General features: G+C 37.7%; 1 protein-coding gene across 3 annotated transcripts in view; it reads right to left on the reverse strand.

The window, feature by feature from the left end:
- The window catches only part of PDE7B (phosphodiesterase 7B), a 336,981-nt gene that overhangs the window by 30,985 nt on the left and 284,885 nt on the right, over positions 1–21,111 (reverse strand). For all 3 annotated transcript variants that reach the window (XM_011962107.1, XM_011962105.1, XM_011962108.1), the window contains 5 exons: positions 14,682–14,833; positions 13,019–13,082; positions 10,921–11,016; positions 8,044–8,144; positions 6,471–6,602 (listed from right to left, as the gene is read on the reverse strand). In XM_011962107.1, the coding sequence (XP_011817497.1) occupies positions 6,471–6,602; positions 8,044–8,144; positions 10,921–11,016; positions 13,019–13,082; positions 14,682–14,833 (545 nt within the window). The remainder of the gene's footprint in view (positions 1–6,470; positions 6,603–8,043; positions 8,145–10,920; positions 11,017–13,018; positions 13,083–14,681; positions 14,834–21,111) is intronic.

Consider the following 21,111-nt stretch of genomic DNA (forward strand, 5'->3'; position numbering starts at 1 on the left):
TTTCCCTTTGTGCCTGAATTAGCAAGTATTTTTCACCCTAAAAACAAAACAATCCCTTTGTTTGCTAGTATCGTACCTGGCCTTTAATACACCACCAACACAGGTTTTCAAATTAAGTCAAGAGGGTATTTGGCAAACAGAATCTGGCGGAGCAGAGTTGCTATCATACAAGGCAGATTTAAACTGCTTTTTCCTCTATTTGTTGGACACTTTCTTTGATTAAAATACTTCAAATGATGATGATAAACTGAATCTGGGGTACAACAGGAACCAGAGTTAATTGCACAATTTAAATCCAGAGGATACAGAAAGAAAAACATCAGGAACATTGTCTGTATTTTCATTTTTAATTGCTCATGAAACAAGGTGAAAGACTTTAGGAGATAACAGAGGCTGCTGAGTTCTTCCCTAACAAGCCAAGTGGTCTCCTTGGTAACACTATGAGAGCCCCAGCCTAGGAGGTCTCAGTGGAATAGAAGCTGCTTGAGCCCTAAACAAGACCTTGGCCCTTGACGAAACGATAGCACTGCCTTGTTTAATGACTGTTTGAAGATGTCTTTCTCTTGTTTGTTCTTCATCTGTCCAAGACACTGAGCTGAGAGCAGGGAGCGGGGATACCAATTGCTGTCTGCAGAGAAGCCTTGGGGACGGCAGAAACTTTATGGAACAGAAAGTCAAATTTGAGGCTCCTTTTATAATTTTAACACTACTTTTCAAAAACACCTCTCATACTGTAGAAATTGTGAGCTTATGTTAATCTTTGCAGAGGTTTGTTTGATGGTGGGGGGCATAGGACCACGTGGAAGGAATATTCTCCTGGCTAGGTCAACTTCATGTCTGTGATTCAGACTCATTAAGAATAAAAAGTGGTTCAAAATGCTGACCCCCCTCTAAGTGCTTGTGATAAATGACTGAGAAAACTGATTATAAACTTCTGCAAGACATTATAGAATGCAATAACTAAAATGTTTATGGGACAATTTTTTAAGTCATTATTTTAAGGATGCTGTGTCATGAGTAAATGATAAAGTCCATGTTGTTGGACTCTATCGAAAGTAGTTAAATTTAAAATTGAACTGAAAGTTATTCCTTTACAATTCATAATCACCAATGTTGTATGTGACTTAATGCTTACTTTGCACAGTTGCTGAGGCCACCATTAAAATTGTATGTGGGTTGGAGGGTGAAGGAAAAGAAAGTAAATTCTTGATTCTATTTCTCACATGCTGTTTTTCCTCCCAGTCCATCCTGGACACCTGGACTGCTTCCAGTCTGATGAGAGAGGTGCCAAGTGGAAGTGCCTTCAGTGCCTTCAAGTTGAACTTGGTTGGCAGTTCAGTGAGTGAGTCCGGCCCAGAGAACAGACCATGGGAGGGAGCCCTCTGACCTGGCCTTGACTCCAGCTGCCCTTCTCTCTCTTTATCTCAGGGCAGAATAACAGGCTGGATGTTATGCAATGATCTTCTTATTTATTAGAACTAAAAGAGCACAGCCAACAAAAGGAGGGAGAGGAAGCCCTCTTCCATTTTATCTCATTTATAATAAGTCTGGATTGTAGCAAAGTCACGCACAGGGTGTTCCCCAAGCCACATAATTCCTGGCACATCCTCTCTACAGTATTCTTGTTGACCAAATGTGCATGTGTGCATGCATAATTTTTGTGTACATATGTACATATATATTTTTCATTCATTACCATGGTTCTTAACATTTTCAGAATCTGCAACTCATTTTAAAATTTGATGAGAGTAAGTTATAGACAAATGTTCAAACAGACATCCTGTGAAAATTTGCAAATAGCTCCCTGAAAGCCCATTTGTATCTCAGCAAACAGGCCCTTGAGAGGCTAAAAGGCTACATTTCCAAAGATTGCAAAATACCACGTGTTGTTAATGGTTTTGCTCAGCTTACATATTATGTAATGTTATTTTTCCCTTTGATGTTGAAAACTTGAAGATTTGTGCCAGTTCCTCATCTATAACATAATGCAGAGTAAAGATTTCTTGATCCAGGTCATGTCCTGTCCAACTAATCTGAAGTTACTACAAAAGAGAGCATGGGCATGGAATCATGATATGCACAAGACACTGATCAGAGACGGGGCTGTAGATGGCAGGACCATACTCAGCTAAAGGCCACCAGACATTCCATTTTCAGTTATTCTGGAGTTGTGGAATTTAATCCTAAAAGTACAGCAGCTCATCTTGCCTCCAATGCCCTATTTTCATTTCAGCTATTAAAAATGTTACACTTTTTTTGTTTTTGAGATGGAGTCTTGCTCTGTTGCCCAGGCTGGAGTGCAGTGTTACGATCTCGGCTCACTGCAAGCTCTGCCTCCTGGGTTCACACCATTCTCCTGCCTCAGCCTCCCAAGTAACTGGGACTACAGGAGGCCGCCACCACGCCTAGCTAATTTTTTGTATTTTTAGTAGAGACCGGGTTTCACTGTGTTAGCCAGGATGGTCTCAATCTCCTGACCTTGTGATCCGCCCGCCATGGTCTCCCAACGTGCTGGGATTACAGGCGTGAGCCACTGCATCTGGTCTACTCAAACTTTCTAAAGCCCAATTTATAGCATTCTTTTTCTATGCTCTTTATTTTCCCCCTGAAACTATCTGCAGAATCAGTTTCTCTTTTCCCCGTCTTCCCATCACATTCGTTTGTAGCTAAATACTTTAAAGTATCTATCAAGCCTCTCACACTTGAGATCACTTTTCTTTTCTTTTTTTTTTTTTCGAGACGGAGTCTCCCTCTGTCGCCCAGGCTGTAGTGCAGTGGTGCCATATTGGCTCATTTCAACCTCCGCCTCCCAGGTTCAAGTGATTCTCCTGCCTCAGTCTCCCAAGTAGCTGGGATTACAAGCATGTGCCACCACGCCTAGCTAATTTTTGTATTTTTAGTAGAGATGGGGTTTCACTGTGTTGGCCAGGTTGTCCAGCTACTGACCTCAAGTGATCCCCCTGCCTCAGCCTCCCAAAGTGCTGGGATAACAGGCGTGAGCCACTGCGCCTGGCCTTGATCACTTTTCTAGAACCCTCTTGTCTGCCTCACTACAAGAGGAGGATTGTAGGAGAGCTGCTAGTTTCTTGCACATAGTAGGTGATCAGTATGAATTTCAGAGGCAGTATGCATAGTTCTTAGGCACTTTGGCTCTGGAAACCAAAAAGTTGAGTTCTAATTCCAGTTCTACTATTATCTGTTTATTTTCAGGAAAAACACTTAGATTTCCCAAGTATCAATAGCCACTGGGCTATTGTGAAGATTAATAATATAGGACATCAAAGGCATTTGGCACAGTGTTTGGGTCTTAGTAAGTGTTGAATAAAGGTTAGTTCAATAGTTTGTTGAACTGAACTTTTTGAAAGAATTTTTTTTCATCTTTTTGATGTTCCTTGGTATAGTTAATAGTGATGGTATATAGCCAAAAATAAAGGGATCATAAGTTTTTGACAGAATTGAAATTTCCTATTATTTTCAAGTCCTTTTAAACAATTTTTACTTTCAGTATTTACAAGTACCAATTTGGCTAAGAAAAGTTTCAGCTTGTATTCTAGCCAGCTGTAGAACACTGGAGATATCTGTATGGTGCTATGTGATACTGCCTTGCCTTTAACTTTGTCCTGAAATCTTAAAAGACATGGATCTACAGCCTCCAAGAGATCCTAAGACCAGTTGAACAGTGACTGATATAGATAGTGTCCTGAATGTGGTCACTAGACCTATACCTCAATTTCTCCCTAGTCATAAAGAGATCCTTCTTGGTTGGGCATGGTAACTCAGGCCTGTAGTCCCAGGTGGCTCATGACAGTAATCCTAATGTTTTGGTAGGCTGAGGTGGGATGATCACTTGAGGCCAGGAGTTAGAAACTAGCCTGGGCAACATAGACTCTGTCCCTACAAAAAACAGAATTAGGTGTGGCGGCAGGTGCCTGTAGTCCTAGCTACTAGGGAGGCTGAGGTAGAGGGATTGCTTGAGCCCAGGAATTCCAGGCTGCAGTGAGCTGTGATCACACTACTGCACTCCAGCCTGGGTGAGAAAGCAAGACCCTGTTTCTGAAAACACACACACACAAACACACACACACACAGAGACATATACATGGATCCTTCTCTCTTCTCTTTCCTTACAGGGACAAGGCCAGAGAATTAGAGAATAAATTTACTGCTGGGGGGGGAGGAAAAAAAAAAACCAAACCAGTAGCTCACTTTATTCTAGTAACATCTTTGAATACAAAGAACAGCACAAGTATTTACTCTTTAAAGATTTTAATAAAACAGTTGTATCAACATGAACTAATCCCTCAAACCTCTTTCAAACTGGGATTAAGTTTGCTTGGATTTTGCTCATTTTGAGCATCTGAGTTTGAACAAATGTTTGAGGGCAGAGATTGTGTTTCATTCATCTTTGAACTTCTAGGACTTGGATAATCAGCCATATATTGCAATATATGCAGTAAGTTTATATTGCTGATTAAAAATATGTGACTATATGTTGCATTGAAAAGGCCTGTAGAACTTGGTTGTATTAGAATGTTCATTTTTAATAAAAAGATGAAAATAGGCCAGGCGTGGTGGCTCACGCTTGTAAGCCTACCACCTGGGGAGGCCAAGGCAGGCGGATCACCTGAGGTCAGGAGTTAGAGACCAGCCTGGCCAACATGGTGAAAGCCCGTCTCTACTAAAAACACAAAAATTAGCCGGGCATGGTGGTGGGCACCTGTAATCCCAGCTACTCAGGAGGCTGAGGCAGGAGAATCGCTTGAACTCAGGAGGCAGAAGTTGCAGTGAGCTGAGACCCAGCCACTGTACTCCAGCCTGGGTGACAGAGCAAGACTCCATCTCAAAAAAAAAAAAAAAAGAAAAGAAATGTTATTAAAAACTATCTTCACTTCAAAAGTTTGAGAAAAAAATCAATTTTTCCGATAAAATCTTTAGTATCTGAATCAGATAGATTGGGGTATTTCTGAGAATCAATTTTTGTTAATCATCAGTGAGCATGTAATTCTTCACTTACCAATGAAATTCTACACTTATTTTCTTGTTTTTATGTCTTTCTTTAATATTTAGCATATTTCTTTCTGAATTCCTCTCTAAATGAGAATTTGCTACATGTTCTTCGTATATTACATGTGAAAGTGTAGTTTTATGACCTTGGTTTTTATGTACAAATCAGTCAATAGCAGTAGTTACTCTCTGAAACATCATTGGTAGGATTTATTTGATGATGGGAAATTAGAATCATGTAAGCATTTACATTATATGTTAACGGACTGAGTAGCCAACCTTGTTGACTGATTTTGTTTAATAAATGACATTTGAAAAAGTCAAAATTGACAGGAGGAGGAAAAAACTTGTTCTGGGGGTTTTCACGATAGTCATTCATTTTTTCCCTAGTTAAATATCTGTGTCTTTTCTCAAGCAATACATTTTGCTGCTGAGATGGTTTAGAAAATTAAGTTTTAGCTTTTTTTAAATCTTTGTTTAGTTTTTTAGGTCATCATCAAAAGGCTTTTTTGGTTCTATTATCCTGTCTCCTCTACGTGGCCATATCTATCCCAGCTCTAGGTGCTGGCTGGCAGCTCAAGAGAGCTCAGAATTGAAGTATATGCTAGGTAAACATACATGTCTTGGAAACCTGTTTCCTATCTGTGCCCAAAGCTAATCAACTGGATGGAGAAAGGCTTCTTTTCATGTTCCAACTGTACTTTATTGAAAAAAAATGCATCCTCAAGTTGCAAAATCTTGTTTAATGCAGCTGTTTTATGGGCATCTGCCAGGATTTCTTTCAGCACTCATTTTTTTTTTCTTCCAAAAGATCTACTAAAACTGATATCAATGACTCTCTTGTGTGAAATGATTTTGTTAATGACAGCTGAAGGTGTTCAAAGAACCACATTGAAAATTCTGGAAGTAACTCATTTACGATCTAGGGCTTAATATCTGAAACAATATTGTAGAGAAGAATTCTTCAGGCCAACCTTCTCATATTGCTCAACTATTTTATAACAATGAAGTATGCCTATTGTCTTTAATAACATATCTCTGACTCAGAGGCCAACACAGTTCAGAAATGGCCCCAGAGTCAAGTCTGAATTAGGGTTGCACCTCGGAAATATCCATGGCAGTCCTGCAGGAACTGGCTTTAACTGGCCATTATGTACAAGATAGTCTCCATGGAGACAGATATTCTCAGACCATGAGAGGGGAGGCTCAAGGATCCTGTTCAACTTAAGAAAATTTCAAACCTGCTTTGGAGCAAATTGAATTCCTTGGATATCCTTGTAAATTAATTTAATCTCTCTTGCAGGATATGCTGGGCCTACTTCAAACCCATGCTCTTTGGATGTGGTCTCCATCATTGAGGCTAACCCTAAAAGAAGACTTTCTCCATGGGCAAGATTTGGGCTTGAGCACCAGGTCTAAGGCAATTGACCATACTGTGTGTCTGGCCCCAGGTTGGGCTCCCTTACCTGATATAGGTTGGCAAGATGGTGGTTAGTTTTTATCAAAAATGGCTGGTTCACCCCTGGGTGGTCCACATCGTGTGCTGCTGCAGCCAGCAGTCCAAGCATGATGTCCAGAGGTGTGAGGAAGCTGGCGAGCTGTTAAAAAAACAAATTGGGAGATTGACTGGTATGTTTTCACAAATAAGCTCATAATCATTTTGGCTAAATCAAACACAGTGAATCATCATGGCATTGTTTAAGCCTATCAGCCAGACCTTTACCCTTTGAAGCATTAAATGAGGTGACAGTCACAGGAAATCACATGCAAAAAGGAAAGGACTGCGTGGAAAATAATTGGGTAAACTCAAATTGTGTAGATCATTCTGGTATCCCCTTCCTCCTATTCCACTCTGTTTTGTTTTGTTGTTGTGATGGCATTGCTTGTTGGCAATACTGCTGTTGGGTGGGTAGGGAAAAGATAGGGCCTAAAATCAGCCTTGCTCCTAGAAAAATGTGTAAATGAAGAAAAAAGTTGAAGTCATGTGATGGACCTAATAAAAAATCATTTGTGTATTTCAACTGTCTAATATATCCTTGCCACTTTGAAAGAAGTGGGCCGACTTGTAAGATCCGCATTTTTTTCAATGTGTAATAAATAGTGGGAGAATGTATGAGAATCTGTGATTTTCTGGTTAGCTAGGAAAATAAGCAGAGACATGGGAATCCAATACTAACTTTAAAAATACAACTGTATGACATATTGCAATGCTTAGACTACTTGGAAATTAAAAAACAGAGCCATTAATGTCCTTGGGATATGTTGCAGGGATGAGGCACCCACCCAGCTTTGCCCTGAGAGTGCCTGCTTGACCTCTGAACATTTAGTGGTTACTGTCAAAGCATCCACGTGTGTAGGGGGATGTTAAAAACAGATTGAACTCAACAGTCTTAGAATATAATTTTCCAGAAACCTTAAGGAAACTCATCCTGTACCTTGTACCAACAGACTTGATACAGCTAAGCACTGCCTGAATGTTGAGTATTGAGCATTATTATGATGTTTTTAATTTTTAACTTTGGTTTATTGCATCGGAACATGCTTGCTAAGAGGTCTTTGACATTCACAAGTTTTCTTGGGCCCTGAATCGGGATATCCAGTTGGCTCAGTAGGAAATAGAACATCAGACTTGAGGAGCTTTGATTCCATTTGTTGATCAAAACTCATGCAGTAGGAGACTTTTCCCAGCAAAGTTCAATGCTGGTTCTGTTTGTGGCAAAGATCTAAGGCACGGAGCTAGTTCTATGTACTGTTGAAGATACCTAAGATGTAGCTTGCCATAGAGAGGAAGTTTTTTTTTGTCCTAATGCAGCCTCAAAAATATACAAAATATGAAAGTAAACCTTAGATGAGTCCCATTCTTTTTCATGAACATTGTAAGATTTTCAGAGCTGATACTGGAACCTTAATATCCATAATTTGTGTTCACATTGTTAATGACACATAACATAGTTACTCAGATATGTTGGGTAGCTTGGGCCCAGCAGGTACTTTCCTTGGCATTTCCAGGTGGCTGAGGAGGCAGCTGGGTCGTCTTACCTTTGGCTCTTTCAGGTAGCAGTGCATGGCCTGGGTGACATCAGCTGCGTGAACAGCATTGTGGTACGGGTTTTGGCTGTGGTAATCTTCTTGAACCATGACTGGGAGGTAAACAGATAACTCAATCAACTAAAACCCAAATAGGAGTGGTGTACTAGCTTAGACTTACTGTGGGTGCTTTTTGCTTAAAAATATCAGTGCCTCCAAAATGTGCAGCATAGAGATGCTTTAAAAATAAACGTGGTTTGCAAGCTTGGCAGTTCTGCTAGGCTGTTTTTAGCAGAGAGCAGAGATGGACAGCAGAGGGGAGAAAGGCCAAAAGGATTTGTGAAGCCTTGGGATTTCTCACCTCCTTCGTAAATCCCACCTTTCTGACTTTCATAAAGGCTGTCATTCATAGGAAAAATAAATATGTAGGAAAAGGACAACTTTATCTCACACGATAGTTTGAGTTTCTGCCATTTATAAATAATATGCCACAAATGAGGTTTCCCTCAAAGAGCCCTAGTAGCATCAGAATACTGATATCCAAAGACTGGTTTAACACTTGAATAACAAATACCAATGAAAGCAAATCAGGGCCTCTTAGGGCAGAGATTCAGAGTACTGCCTTGATCCAACTGTGGACTCCTTGCATTTATTTCTACCTTTTTCAAGTTAGAGTATCATCTTTCATGCTCCTGCAATCTAATGCAAGGCTTAGAGTGCTCTTGGAACCAAGTAGAGACACAGACAAGGCAATTTTGGTTTGCTATTTATGGAAGACACTAGCCTGCTTCAGCTCATAACCAAGGCGATGCTTAGGATGCAATATATTCAGTGTGTATAGAGTGTCCTGATTTGCAAGTACAGCCAGATTCTCTCAGTCCATTGCTATGAATCTGGCTCTGGATTACGGTATTAATTCTGTTGTCGAGTCTTTGTATTCTTTACATATTTTATGGGTAGGTACACATGTCCAAAGTATCTATATCTGTATCTCCCTTTTTGGACAAATCAAACTTATTTGGCCCTATGCATGGCCATTACTTTGCTCCATCAATTAAAATACAATCAGCTTGAGGTTATTTGGATTTCTGGAAATGAGCCATGTTGTGACTGGTTTCAGATATTTCTGTTGTGCTGCACATACCTTATATTCAGCAGGTATGTTTTACAATTATATTTAAACCCTCTATCACTTTAATGTCTGTATTGGGCAAGTTACTTAGCTGCAAGTTCCCCCAGTTTCCTCCTCTGTAAAATGGGGATAGCAATAACCCTGAGCTCAAAGTGGAGTAAGGATTAAATGTGTTTACTAACATATGCAAGTCCTTGGAAGAGCTGCCAGCAGATGCAAGCACCATAGAAACCTGGGTGTGGCTCGTGTTATTATTGTCACGCCTGTTATTTTCTTCTGATGGCATTAAGTCAGCTTCCAAAATCAAAGTACAGCCATGTGGCAAGTCAAAAAGAAGCCAGAAACATGCTAAATGGCGGAGGAAAGTCATTTGGTGATTAGAAATGTGCCCTGAAAAATTCACTGGCAGATAAATAATAATACGCACAAATGTAAATAAGAACGGAGGCTGCCTTTTGATACAGAGTAATGATGGAGTTGAGTGGAAAGATGGTGGACTCCCAGGTCAACAGAGCTAGGCGTGGACTCATATTCTGCCACTGACTAGCTGTTGGCCTTGGGCAAGTAATGAAGCCTCTTTGTACCTCTCCTAAACTATGGGACAAATGGTGATAATAACATCCTACTTGCAGATTTGTTTAAATGGTTAGAAATAACTTGCCAAAAGTACTCTGCTCATCGTGGGCACTACACAAATGGTAGTTATTATTTTTTAAAAAGCCTATTGAAAATTTTCAATAACTCGTGTCCTGATTAGAATTATTTGAGGCACATGCTGCTGGAGGTTTGTTAATATGTCAGCAGACCAGTATCATCTTTGAAAACGGTATGTTCCTGATGATTTTCTTTACGTATAATTTATTATAAACATAACTACACTTGACCTTTGAGAACATGGGTTTAAACCACGTGAGTCCACTTGTACTCAGATTTTTTCTGCCTCTGCCACCCCTGAGACAACAAGACCAACCACTCCTCTTCCTCTTCTTCCTTTGCCTACTCAGTGTGAAGATGATGAGGATGAAGAGCTTTATGATGATCCACATCCACTTGATGAATAGTAAATACATTTTCTCTTCCTTGTTATTTATTTATTTATGTATGTATGTATTTATTTATTTATTTATTTTTAGGACAGAGTCTTGCTCTGTCGCCCAGGCTGGAGTGCAGTGGCACGATCTCAGCTCACTGCAACCTCCACCTCCCGGGTTCAAGCGATTCTCCCTGCCTCAGCCTCCCAAGTAGCTGGGATTACAGGCACCTGCCACCAAGCCTGGCTAAATTTTTTTTTTGTATTTTTAGTAGAGACAGGGTTTCACTGTGTTGGCCAGGCTGTTCTCAAACTCCTGACCTTGTGATCTGCTCTCCTCCTAAAGTGCTGGGATTCCCCGTAATTTTTAAAATAACAGTTTCTTTTCTCTATCTTACTTTATTGTAAGAATACAGTAAATAATACATAGAACATACAAAGTATGTGTTAATTAACTGTTGGTTATTGGTCAGGCTTCCATTCAAAAGCTATATACAGATTTTTGACTACACAGGGGGTCAGCACCCCTAACCCCCAAGTTGTTTGGGATCAAACACTTTTTAAATGATTTAGGATGAACAAGCCATATTTTAAAAGTAAGATGAGATCATTTAAGATTAATTGGAGGTCTTCATCTATCATCCTATGGTTCTTACCACTTTAAAGAGTATTATGCGTTGCCATTATTCAAGAGCATGGGGCTAGAAATGTGAAAACAAGGACTTACCTAAAAATCGGTGTAAGGTCACCATATCTAACTTGAAATGGTGAATAAGTCCATGGGAATTGAAGAGGTGGCACAGCAGTGTTACCAGGCTGTTTCCTGTAGGAAAACACTTACTTTAACTCATTTTGACCATCACTAAAATATCAAGATTGACAATAAGATCCAAAATCTCTGTAATACAGTTTCTTTGATAGAATTTTTTTCCCTTTAGATGTGAAATTATTCAAGATAGAGCATATTATTACTACGATCTGATCCTAGGTTTTTTCTTATTGTACAAGTAAAATTAGCTCAGACCTTCTCCCTTCACCAAAGGCAATGAAGACATTAAGAGTTAGAAGGAATCTGCCTATTAGGGTGTCAGGGATACATATACACACACACATACACACACACACACACACATGTGTATATGTGTATTTTTTTAAAGACACAGCTTATGGCCACTTGAAATATTCTGTAAGTCACTTCCAATTGACGATTCCATTTACAGGTGTATCTAAACCACCATGTTGCTTAATAATCATAGCCTATTCTTCTTCCTATGGAAAATCACTCAGGAGATCTGACTATGAGCTATTTTAGAATTCAAGTCAGCAGAGATGCAAAATTGAAGCTGTAATGACTTGTAAGCATTCAAGAAATATTGTTTATTTAGGAATAATGATTTTGAATTTTAAAAGCACAGACAATGAAGCCAATGAAACAGAACAGAGAACCCAGAAATAAATTCATGCTTCTGTAGCCAACTAATGTTTGACAAAGGCACCAAAAACACATTAGGGAAAGGACAGTCTCTTCAATAAATGGTGCTAGGAAAGCTGGATATCCACATGCAGAAGAATGAAATTAGATCCTCATCTTTCACCATATACAAAAAGCAACACTAAATGAATTTAAGACTTATACATAAGACCTGAAACTCTGAAAGAAAACATATGGGAAATGAAATTGGTTCAATTTATTTCCCCCTCTTGATTTTGTACCTACTTATAAATCAATTTCAGTATTTCTTAGATATGTGTGGTATATACTTCGTATACATGTGAGGCTCTTTGACTTCTCCTTTGAACTAGTTGTAGCATCTTACTGGATCTCTAATTGAGTTGAAAATCTCTGACGTGTGATCATTTCATATGTCTATGAGAGTCATGATTATATTCTCTTTCAAACAAACACCATTTAACAAGTTCTTTTGTTCACAGGTAACTTAGTTTACCAGTACCCATTTCTCAGTTGATTTAAGCAAAATGACATGCAAAATTATGGGATTCATCCCTCCATGATCTAGTTTGCTTTCCACAGTGTAAAGCTCTATTTCATGGTCTTAGGCTATATTTCTCTCAACTGCATATTGTTTGCCAAGTAATAGAATGATGAGAAAACCATATATAATGACTTAAAGCACAAGTCTAGCAAATGATGAGGCCTACCAACATCAGCATTAAATGTGATGTCTTTCATTGGCCCTCAAAGTCATCAGCCTTTGTTTAATGGCCAGATAAAAATATTATAGATTTTTTATTATTTTCTTAAGGAAGGTCTTTATAGGCACAAAAACTTAAGAAGTGACACCAATGAGGGTGTTTACTTTTCCCTTTGGCTGCAGCCTAAGTTTTTATATTCTTTTCTCAGCAATTGTTTTCTTCTGATGATGTCAAACATATTTGAGCAATACCCGCAACAGGGCAGACTTAGCTCACTTAATAAAACTGCACAAGCACCCTGCCCTGTAAAAGTCAGGGCTGATCAGATATACTTTTGTTTCTAGTTTTCATCAACTAACAATGAACTCCCTACTTTTGGATGTGGCCAAAATATTCTGCAAGAAAAGAATCTAATCTGTGGTTTCTAAATTCCTTTGGGATGATCAAGGTCACAAGGAAACTGTCTTAAGATTCTAAGGTCAAAGTCAATCCTTATTCTTCATTTGAGTTAATTTTCCCTTACCCAGGTCCTCCTTCAGTAGCTGTAGATTTATGAAAATGGGGAAAGAAGGAAAAACGAATAGCAATGTTTAAAAATAAATTTTGTTTTTCATGAAATTAATCCCACTTTATGGTATATATTTTAGTGAGAATTCTTTTGGGTAACTTACCATTTGTCAAGCGGTCAAACAAGAAAATGTCAAAATCCCACATTCCCACTTTGGAGAGCATATGCTGAAAAGGCAAACAACAAACAGCACGCAAATGAATCACATTGGAGACCCAAACATTTACTTTGAGATACAGTGGATTAAACAATTAAAAAGTTGAAAATCCTCGCATAATATCATCTAGTACAATTGAATGTTTTTCCTATGTCCTACAATAAAATCCAAATGCCCTGGCGTGACACAAAAATACCCTCACAATACATCCAGAAAAATGAAGGGATATTAGGTTATTTTTGAGGTTTAGATTGTGTGAGACTTTTACCTAACTCACACAATATTAAAGGCAGCCCCAGGACTTGGCCTCTGATAGCTGGACTTCCAGCCCTCTGTCCTTTCCACATCTCACACCACCTTTCTTGAAAGGTGGCTGCTTAGAGGAGAGACACCACCAAGAGTGCTCTGTCAGTGATATTCCAGGGCTGGGGAAGCTTAGACTTGTTCTCCTCTCATAAGCAAACAAACAAGCAACCATTCAAAAATTGCCCAATATCAGACCTTAAGTTGTTAGGAATGATTTTTTTTTATCCTTTTGGAGGCCTAATATTGGGAATTAGCTCTTTTGATATTACTTGCTGTTCATTTTCTAATGGCATATATTAGTTGCCTTCCTTCCTTCCTTCCTTCCTTCTTCCTTCCTTCCTTCCTTCCTTCCTTCCTCCCTCCCTCCCTCCCTCCCTTCTTCCTCTCTCTCTTTTCTTTTTTCTTTTCTTTTCTTTTTTCCTTCCATCCTTCTTTCTTTCTTTTCTTTCTTTTTGAGACCTGGTCTCACTCTGTCCCCCAGGCTGGAGTACAGTAGCATCATCATACCTCACTGAAGCCTTAACCTCCTGAGCTTAAGCAATCCTCCTGCCTCGCCCTCTCAAGGTACTGGGATTTACAGGCATGAGGCACTGTGCTTTGCCAGTGGTATATATTTCATAATAGTATATAAATAGTATAATATCACTTAGCATGCAAGCTATAAAATCTATCTTTGACTTCTGTTTAAACTGGGGCATTTATTGCTGAAATTTAAATTCCTTTGGCAGTTTGGGGTAGACATAACCTGAACACTTTTTGCAGATTGTCACACATTAATTTCCACCGTCAGTCAGATCAATGTATTACAAAAGTAATTGTAGAGTTATTAAGATTTATTCAAATGAATTAAAAATTATGAAAAGGAAAATGCAGTGCATCAACAGCCTAAAGTAGAATTAAGAGTTGATGATGATTGGGTTATCTTTAGTGTAGCTATTACAATGAGCTAATTTAATGAATTAAAAACTTTAGTTATCCCTTCATTAGTAATCTGCCAGTCCAAAATTTTGCTTTACTTAGTATCATGCAAATATATTTTGTACCTTTATAAAAATGAAAATGGCTAGTTAGGCATGGGTATATTAAGCATATAAATGTGGTTTACTTCGTGCACCTCATAAGGGGGATGTTTCTGTTAATTTCATTTGCTATTAGAGGAATAAGTCCAGATGTATGGAATAATGAGCTCAGGGTCACAGAGCTCCTTAAGAGGCAGAGTAGGACTCCAACACCAGTGCTATCGGCTGAGGTACATACTGTTGGCCACTGGCCTGCTGTGAGGAGACAGGGGCAGTCAGCTTACCCTTGCTTGTCCAAGGTAGTCTTCATCCAGCAGGTGGAGAGGGGCTTGTGGTATAATTCCACGAAGCAGCCTTGATGCATGGAAGTATCTTTGAAAGCTTAATAGTCTTTTCACCTTTTTCTTGGTGCCAATCTCCCCTAAGTATGTTGTATCTGTGGGAAGTCATCAAGTCAAGAAATTTATATATTTAAAAGAGAGCCAACTTGCTCCACTCTGTAAAAATATAATGTATTAAAAGGAGAGAAATTTAGAGGATGCTTTCTATACTTTAAAAAATCTAGTCTATTGAATTCTACATTTGAAATGCTTCATGAACACACCTGATATATTTTTTAAATTTTTTACTTATCTTTTGAGTCAGGGTCTTACACTGTCATCCAGTTTGGAGTGCAGTGGTGCAATCTTGGCTCACTTCAACCTCTGACTCCTGGGCTCAAGCGATCCTCCCACCTCAGCCTCCCGAGTAGATGGGACTACAGGCATGTACCACCACGCCTAGCTAATTTTTACATTTTTTGTAGAGACAAGTTTTCGCCATGTTGCCCAGGCTCATCTTGAACTCCTGAGCTCAAGCTATTCGCCCACCCTGGCCTCCCAAAGTGCTGGGATTATAGGAGAGAGTCACTGCACCCGACCTAACTATATTTCTTATGCATTACATTTACTAAAATGTCAAGGTGTTTCAGAATGTAATTTTGGAAGACCATGAAATATATGAATTTAATACTTTCATTTTCTTGTTAATGATGCTGGTATACTAAGTGAAATTCACACACTTCTGCATGCATTTGAAATGAGCAGTCATTCTTTTTCTACTATAGCGGAACTGAGACTCAAACATTTAGACCAAGTTCTCATCCCACACTCTCACTTGTATGATGTTTTCCACCTGAATTAGAAGGGTTGTGAATATACCAGTTTACATGTGAGGAAATAGTTCCTAATATCCCAGGAACATCACTGGCACAGGACCCAGTAATCTTAGCACAAAAAGTAACCTGGATGCCCCTGACAAGAAGCAGAGAGTGTTTACTTTCTAATGGTGTATTCTGTCTTACTGGTTGCCATAAAAATCTAATCTTACCAGTAGAGATATTTTAATACTCATTTCACATGTGCCTTTCAAAACTTGAGTGTTGACATCACAGTGATTGTCCAGAAATACCCCAAACACATTATTTGAATGTCTGTCAAGATATTTCTTATCTCAGCTGAAATTATATGAATCACTCTAGGGCCACATTAGTGACGTCTGCTGCCAATTTTGAATGTAGAGTCAGTTTAACAGTCTAGTAGGAAATGTACGGCTCATATGTAAAGTAATTTTGGCTTCTGTCCTGCCTTCCCCTATCTCCCCCTTTCCTCTATGGAACTCAAAAATCACAACAGATGGCAGAGGCAGAGGAAACAATGGTGCTCCCTGATGGCAGTGAGTGACCAAATTCAGTTTGTTATTTAGGCTGCATTATGCATGCAAAGGCATAATTCAAGGGCAAGCTATAGGTGGACCAGGTCTGGAGTGGTTCGATTTTACACATGTTGTATCTAGACATCTATCAGAGATGCAGGTGAGGATGCTAAGTAGAAATAAATGGATATAAAATCCAGAGCTTGCGGGAGAAGACTGGACTTGAGATAAAAACTTGAGAGTTGTCAGATGAGATTACCTAGGGAGTAAGTATAGATACGGACAAGAAAAGGATCAAAGTCTGAGTTCTAGACTCTACCTTGACTTTAGATGGGTTTAGAGAAAAGTAGGGCAAATTAAAGAGGACTGGGAAGGAGTATCCCACGAGGACAGAGGAAAGCCAAGAGAACATCATTTCCTAGAAGCTTCATGAAGATTGTATTGCCAGTAGGAAGATGTGATCATCAAAATTAAATGCTGCTAATGGGTCAGGTACCTTGAAGACTGAGAGTTGGCCATGAACTATACACAGTACTTGAGTACATTTTATTGTGTGCCTAGAAGCAGCAACACTCTGGTAGCAATGAGCACACCTAGCACCCAGACTGTGGTTTTAAAATATGACTTTTTGCTAATAGGGACCAGATTTATCTTGGTGAAATGGCCAATTCTAGGGCAGGGATGGAAAATGTACCAGATGAACTGTAGCATCTTGTTATACTAGAAAATAAGAGGGAGCTAAAAAAATGATGGAATCATTTAAAAATGACAGAAGTGACAACATCAAGGGGTCTCTCTGAGAAAATATGGGAAATTTGAGCCTCAAAATGAATAACAAAAGAATGGATTATAAACCATTGGCTGAAGAAAGAACCAATGAGTTCATACTGGTGATAAGGTAAATAAGTAAATAAGGAGAAGTGAAATCTCTTCTTTGTAGAATGTACCAACTGATAAATGTAGAAGAAATAATACTTGGAAAATTACCATTTTGAACCAATATGGTAATGACTGATTCAGGCAGAATCATTAATGGATACTAAAATTATTAAGTGAAAAGTTTAAAAAGCAATGGGGTAATTACCCAATATCAAAGCATTTACCCACAGAAGACTTATTAATATTGGAGAAGAAAAACATGGGTAGTTTTTTAGTGGAAAAATGTAGAGGGGGCATCATCTTCCCTAAGTAATCCAAGTTAATGCCACCAGAAACTGACATCATGCTCTTCCTAATGTAATGCACTGAGGATACAACCTCACACATATTGTGTTCCTGCCCCAAATACACATCTGATTCTAATAAAGAGGAAACATTAGACAAAATTGTTGAAGGACACTCCACAAAACAATCAGCCTGTGTGCTCTTAAAAAATGTCGATATCATGAAAGACAAAGACAGCTTTAGGTATTGTTTCATAATAATGAATACCAGAGACAGTGCACTAAATGCAATGCATGACCCTTAACTGGATTCTGTATCAGAAAAAAATTTCATAAATGACATTATTAGGATAATTTTGGATACGGATTTATGCATGAGACATTCATATTTATAAATATTTTAATACTCATTTCACATGTGCCTTTTAAAACTTGAGTGTTGACATCACAGTGATTGTCCAGAAATACCCCAAACACATTATTTGAATGATAATTGAAGTGTGGTTACAAAAGAATGCTTTCATTGTTAGAAAATACATGCTGAAATATTTAGTGATAAAGTGGCATATGTACAATAAAGTGTTAAGAAAAAAATGTATCGCAGCAAGGCAAAGATTGCAAAATATAACAAATGGTGCATGTGGAGAAAGAGTATACGAGTATTCTTGCAGATTTTTGATAAATTGAAGTTATTTTATGATAAAAAGTTTAAGAAGGGAAACAATGTGAAGAAGTTTGAAACAATATCAGGTGTAGACCACTCTTTTAAGGAGTTTTGCTACATAGGAAAGTAAAGAAATGTAGTGATAGCTCTATATAGAATGAAATCAATTATTCAATAAATAAATTATTCCTATGTTATGTATAAGGAAAATCTAAAAGAAAATATCTATAGATGATCTTTTCCTTTTTTTCATATTCTATAAAAATTTCCCCATCCCAAAATACTAAAAGAAAATGTCTTATGTAGCTGGGGGTATATCTATGTTTATATAATAAACTCAGAAGCAAGTAAAATAACCCTGAATAATGGAAATATGCCACAAACATAGCAAATTGAAATGGCTTACTTCTTAAACTTCCCTTTAGTTTTCCAAGTAGTGTAGTACTTTAGGAAGATTCATAGTTAAGATAATGACATTGAAATTAAGTGACATATCGTAAGTGTAGATGGTAGGAAATAATGGTTACTATTCACTAATTTTGACTAAAATATTACTAAACTAATGATGCCATGAGCTGGAGATATTAAGTTTAGATCTGTTTTTATCTTTATAACGAAGAAGAAAACAGCAAGATTCCTTACCTATTTTTTTCACCTAGAGTCAAACGAATAATAGTAATATTAGTTCGGCAACATGACAGAATGCGGACCTCTTTGGATCTTTGTTTAAATTTTTGTTATATTGTTTCTCATGACTGTTTTTGGTTTTAATTTTGATTTTTAAAAAGATTGCATTAAGATATGATACATCTTGATCACTGTGTTATTTGGTATTCCCCTAAATTTTAAGTAAGGCTAGTGCCTCATTCCTCTCACTCTAGTCTAGCCTGTCTTGCATTTTTTTTTTTTTCAAATTAAAAAAATAGACTAGAGATGGGGGTATCACTGTGTTGCCAGGGCTGGTGATCCTGGGCTTAAGTGATCCTCCTGCCTAGGCCTACCATAAATGCTGGGATTATAAGCATGAGCTACCATACTGGGCCAGTCTTTGAAACATAAGCTCAGATGGTGTTAAAAAAAACCCAGTAATTAAATAAAGCTAGCCAACAAATCTTTTCAGTTAATTTTTTATGATGCCTTGTTGGTTAAAAAATGTAGCACACAATGTCTTTCCCCATAAAATTGTTCAAAGTTTTTGAATGAATTGGTCATCATGATGCATATTCTTTATCTGTATACTTTCAAACCTACCATCTCAGTTCGGCAGGTAGATATCTGACAAGTTGCAGTGTTAACTGGTGGCCAATATTTTCTAAAATACCAAGGCAGGCCATGACTACTCCATTTAACTTCTATCTGGGTTATCCTTTAATTAACAAGCAAATGATTCAGAAGCAATGCTACATAGCCATTTGTGAAAACAATAGCACTTAATTTTCTTATTTGAAGACATACATAAAGCTAACCGGAAAAAAAATCCTCAAGGTAGCTTTCTAAAGGAGAAGAATGTGCAACAATCCAAGAAAAATAAGTTTATTTAAACTAACATTAATAACTTATCAATTGAGTGTCATTTAGGGAGCAATTTGTGTTTTGTGAGATAATGAAAAACGAAGATATAAGAAGCTGAAGATGGGAGAAAAAAATTCATATAACAATCTGAATAAAGCACCCTCTGTATGATAGTACAAGGTCCTGCTTTTTGAAGTATTTAAATGCGTTAATCAATTATTGATAAAGATCTGATATATTTGTTTCCAAAAGGACTCCCAGTGCATAGCTACCATATTTACTTTGATAATGTATTGATATGTATTTGATATGATATGATAATGTATTTGATATGTATTTCTGGGTAGAAACGTAAATGATTAGCTAAGCTAAATGTTACAGATAGCTCAGTTAAATTCCTCTTGTAAAAATCTGGGGAATGTTAAGAATGTGCCTGGTAATAAAATGCAAGGTTTATTTAAGACCCTTATACAATTTTACAAATCATTACTTAAAGGCATTTACAGTTATCCTAATGCACCTTTGTTTGGATTTTATTGTTTTATGGTTTCCAAATTCTTATTTGGAATAGTTATAAAAAGGTGTTCCAGAATGTTTCATTGCCTAATCTATGTGAGCATTGACCCGAACTGGGAAATTCATTTTCTGTTCACTTTTCTTTTGTAAATATCACACATATCTACATATTAACACATTTTTGCACTACTTTGGTGCTAATTTTAGGAATACAAAGTTTGTATTGGCACTGCCAGTACAGTGATTTTTAAATTTTACAAGTTGGGGTTGGCTTAAATGCAAAAATATGTTAATAAAAATTATTTTCATTTTTGAGTACCTTCTCTACGGAATATTCTCTCTATAGGGGCTGATTAATTTTGCTACCAGGAGAAACCTTAAACCTAGAATAAATATCTGAGATTTAAGAAAGCTGTAAATATATCCATATTATGAGGCTGTTTCTGTCAACTGTATACCTGGTTCCCTGAAATAGGTCTATGTCAACTGTTTCCAGAAGTCCAGTAGTGAGTAATTGGTGCAGAAGTAGCTCAGGTGCTACTGAGAACAAAGAAAGCCTTTGTGTTTAAGTGAGCAGAGCTGACTGTAAGCACCCATGGAGATCCAACTACATAAACCTAATATTAGCACTTTTGAGCATCAGTCCAACTGAACCTCTTAATAATGTGTTATTAAGCCCTACTTTGATAATTATTGAGCTAGTAATTATTCTAATAAAATTTCTTGTTTGGTTAGTGACTATTCATAGTCTTTGTTTATCTTCCTTTTACAGGAATTTTTTTTTAAGTGACAGTCTTGCTATGCTGCCCAGACTGGAGTGTGGTGGCTATTCACAGGTGTGCAATCATAGTGTACTACAACCTCAAACTCCTTCCCTAAAAGCAATCCTCCCTCCTCAGCCTCTAGAGTAGCTGGGATTACAAGTATGTACCACTGAACTCAACTGTTACAGGATTTTTCATATGTCTTGTACTACAGAGTTATTGGTGAACAACTATTACACCCCAAAGTCAGAAACCATTTAATCAACCTTTGTGACCCCTCGTATCTAGTGTATAATAGTCTTACATATAATGGAAACAGTACAAAATTTGCTGATAAAATTTGAATAAATTCTTCATTTACAGAAACATCATTGTTAAATGCTCTTTTTGAACAATAAGCCAA

This window comes from Colobus angolensis, unplaced genomic scaffold (genome assembly GCF_000951035.1).
Source record: "Colobus angolensis palliatus isolate OR3802 unplaced genomic scaffold, Cang.pa_1.0 Scaffold58, whole genome shotgun sequence".
Lineage (NCBI taxonomy): Eukaryota > Metazoa > Chordata > Mammalia > Primates > Cercopithecidae > Colobus > Colobus angolensis.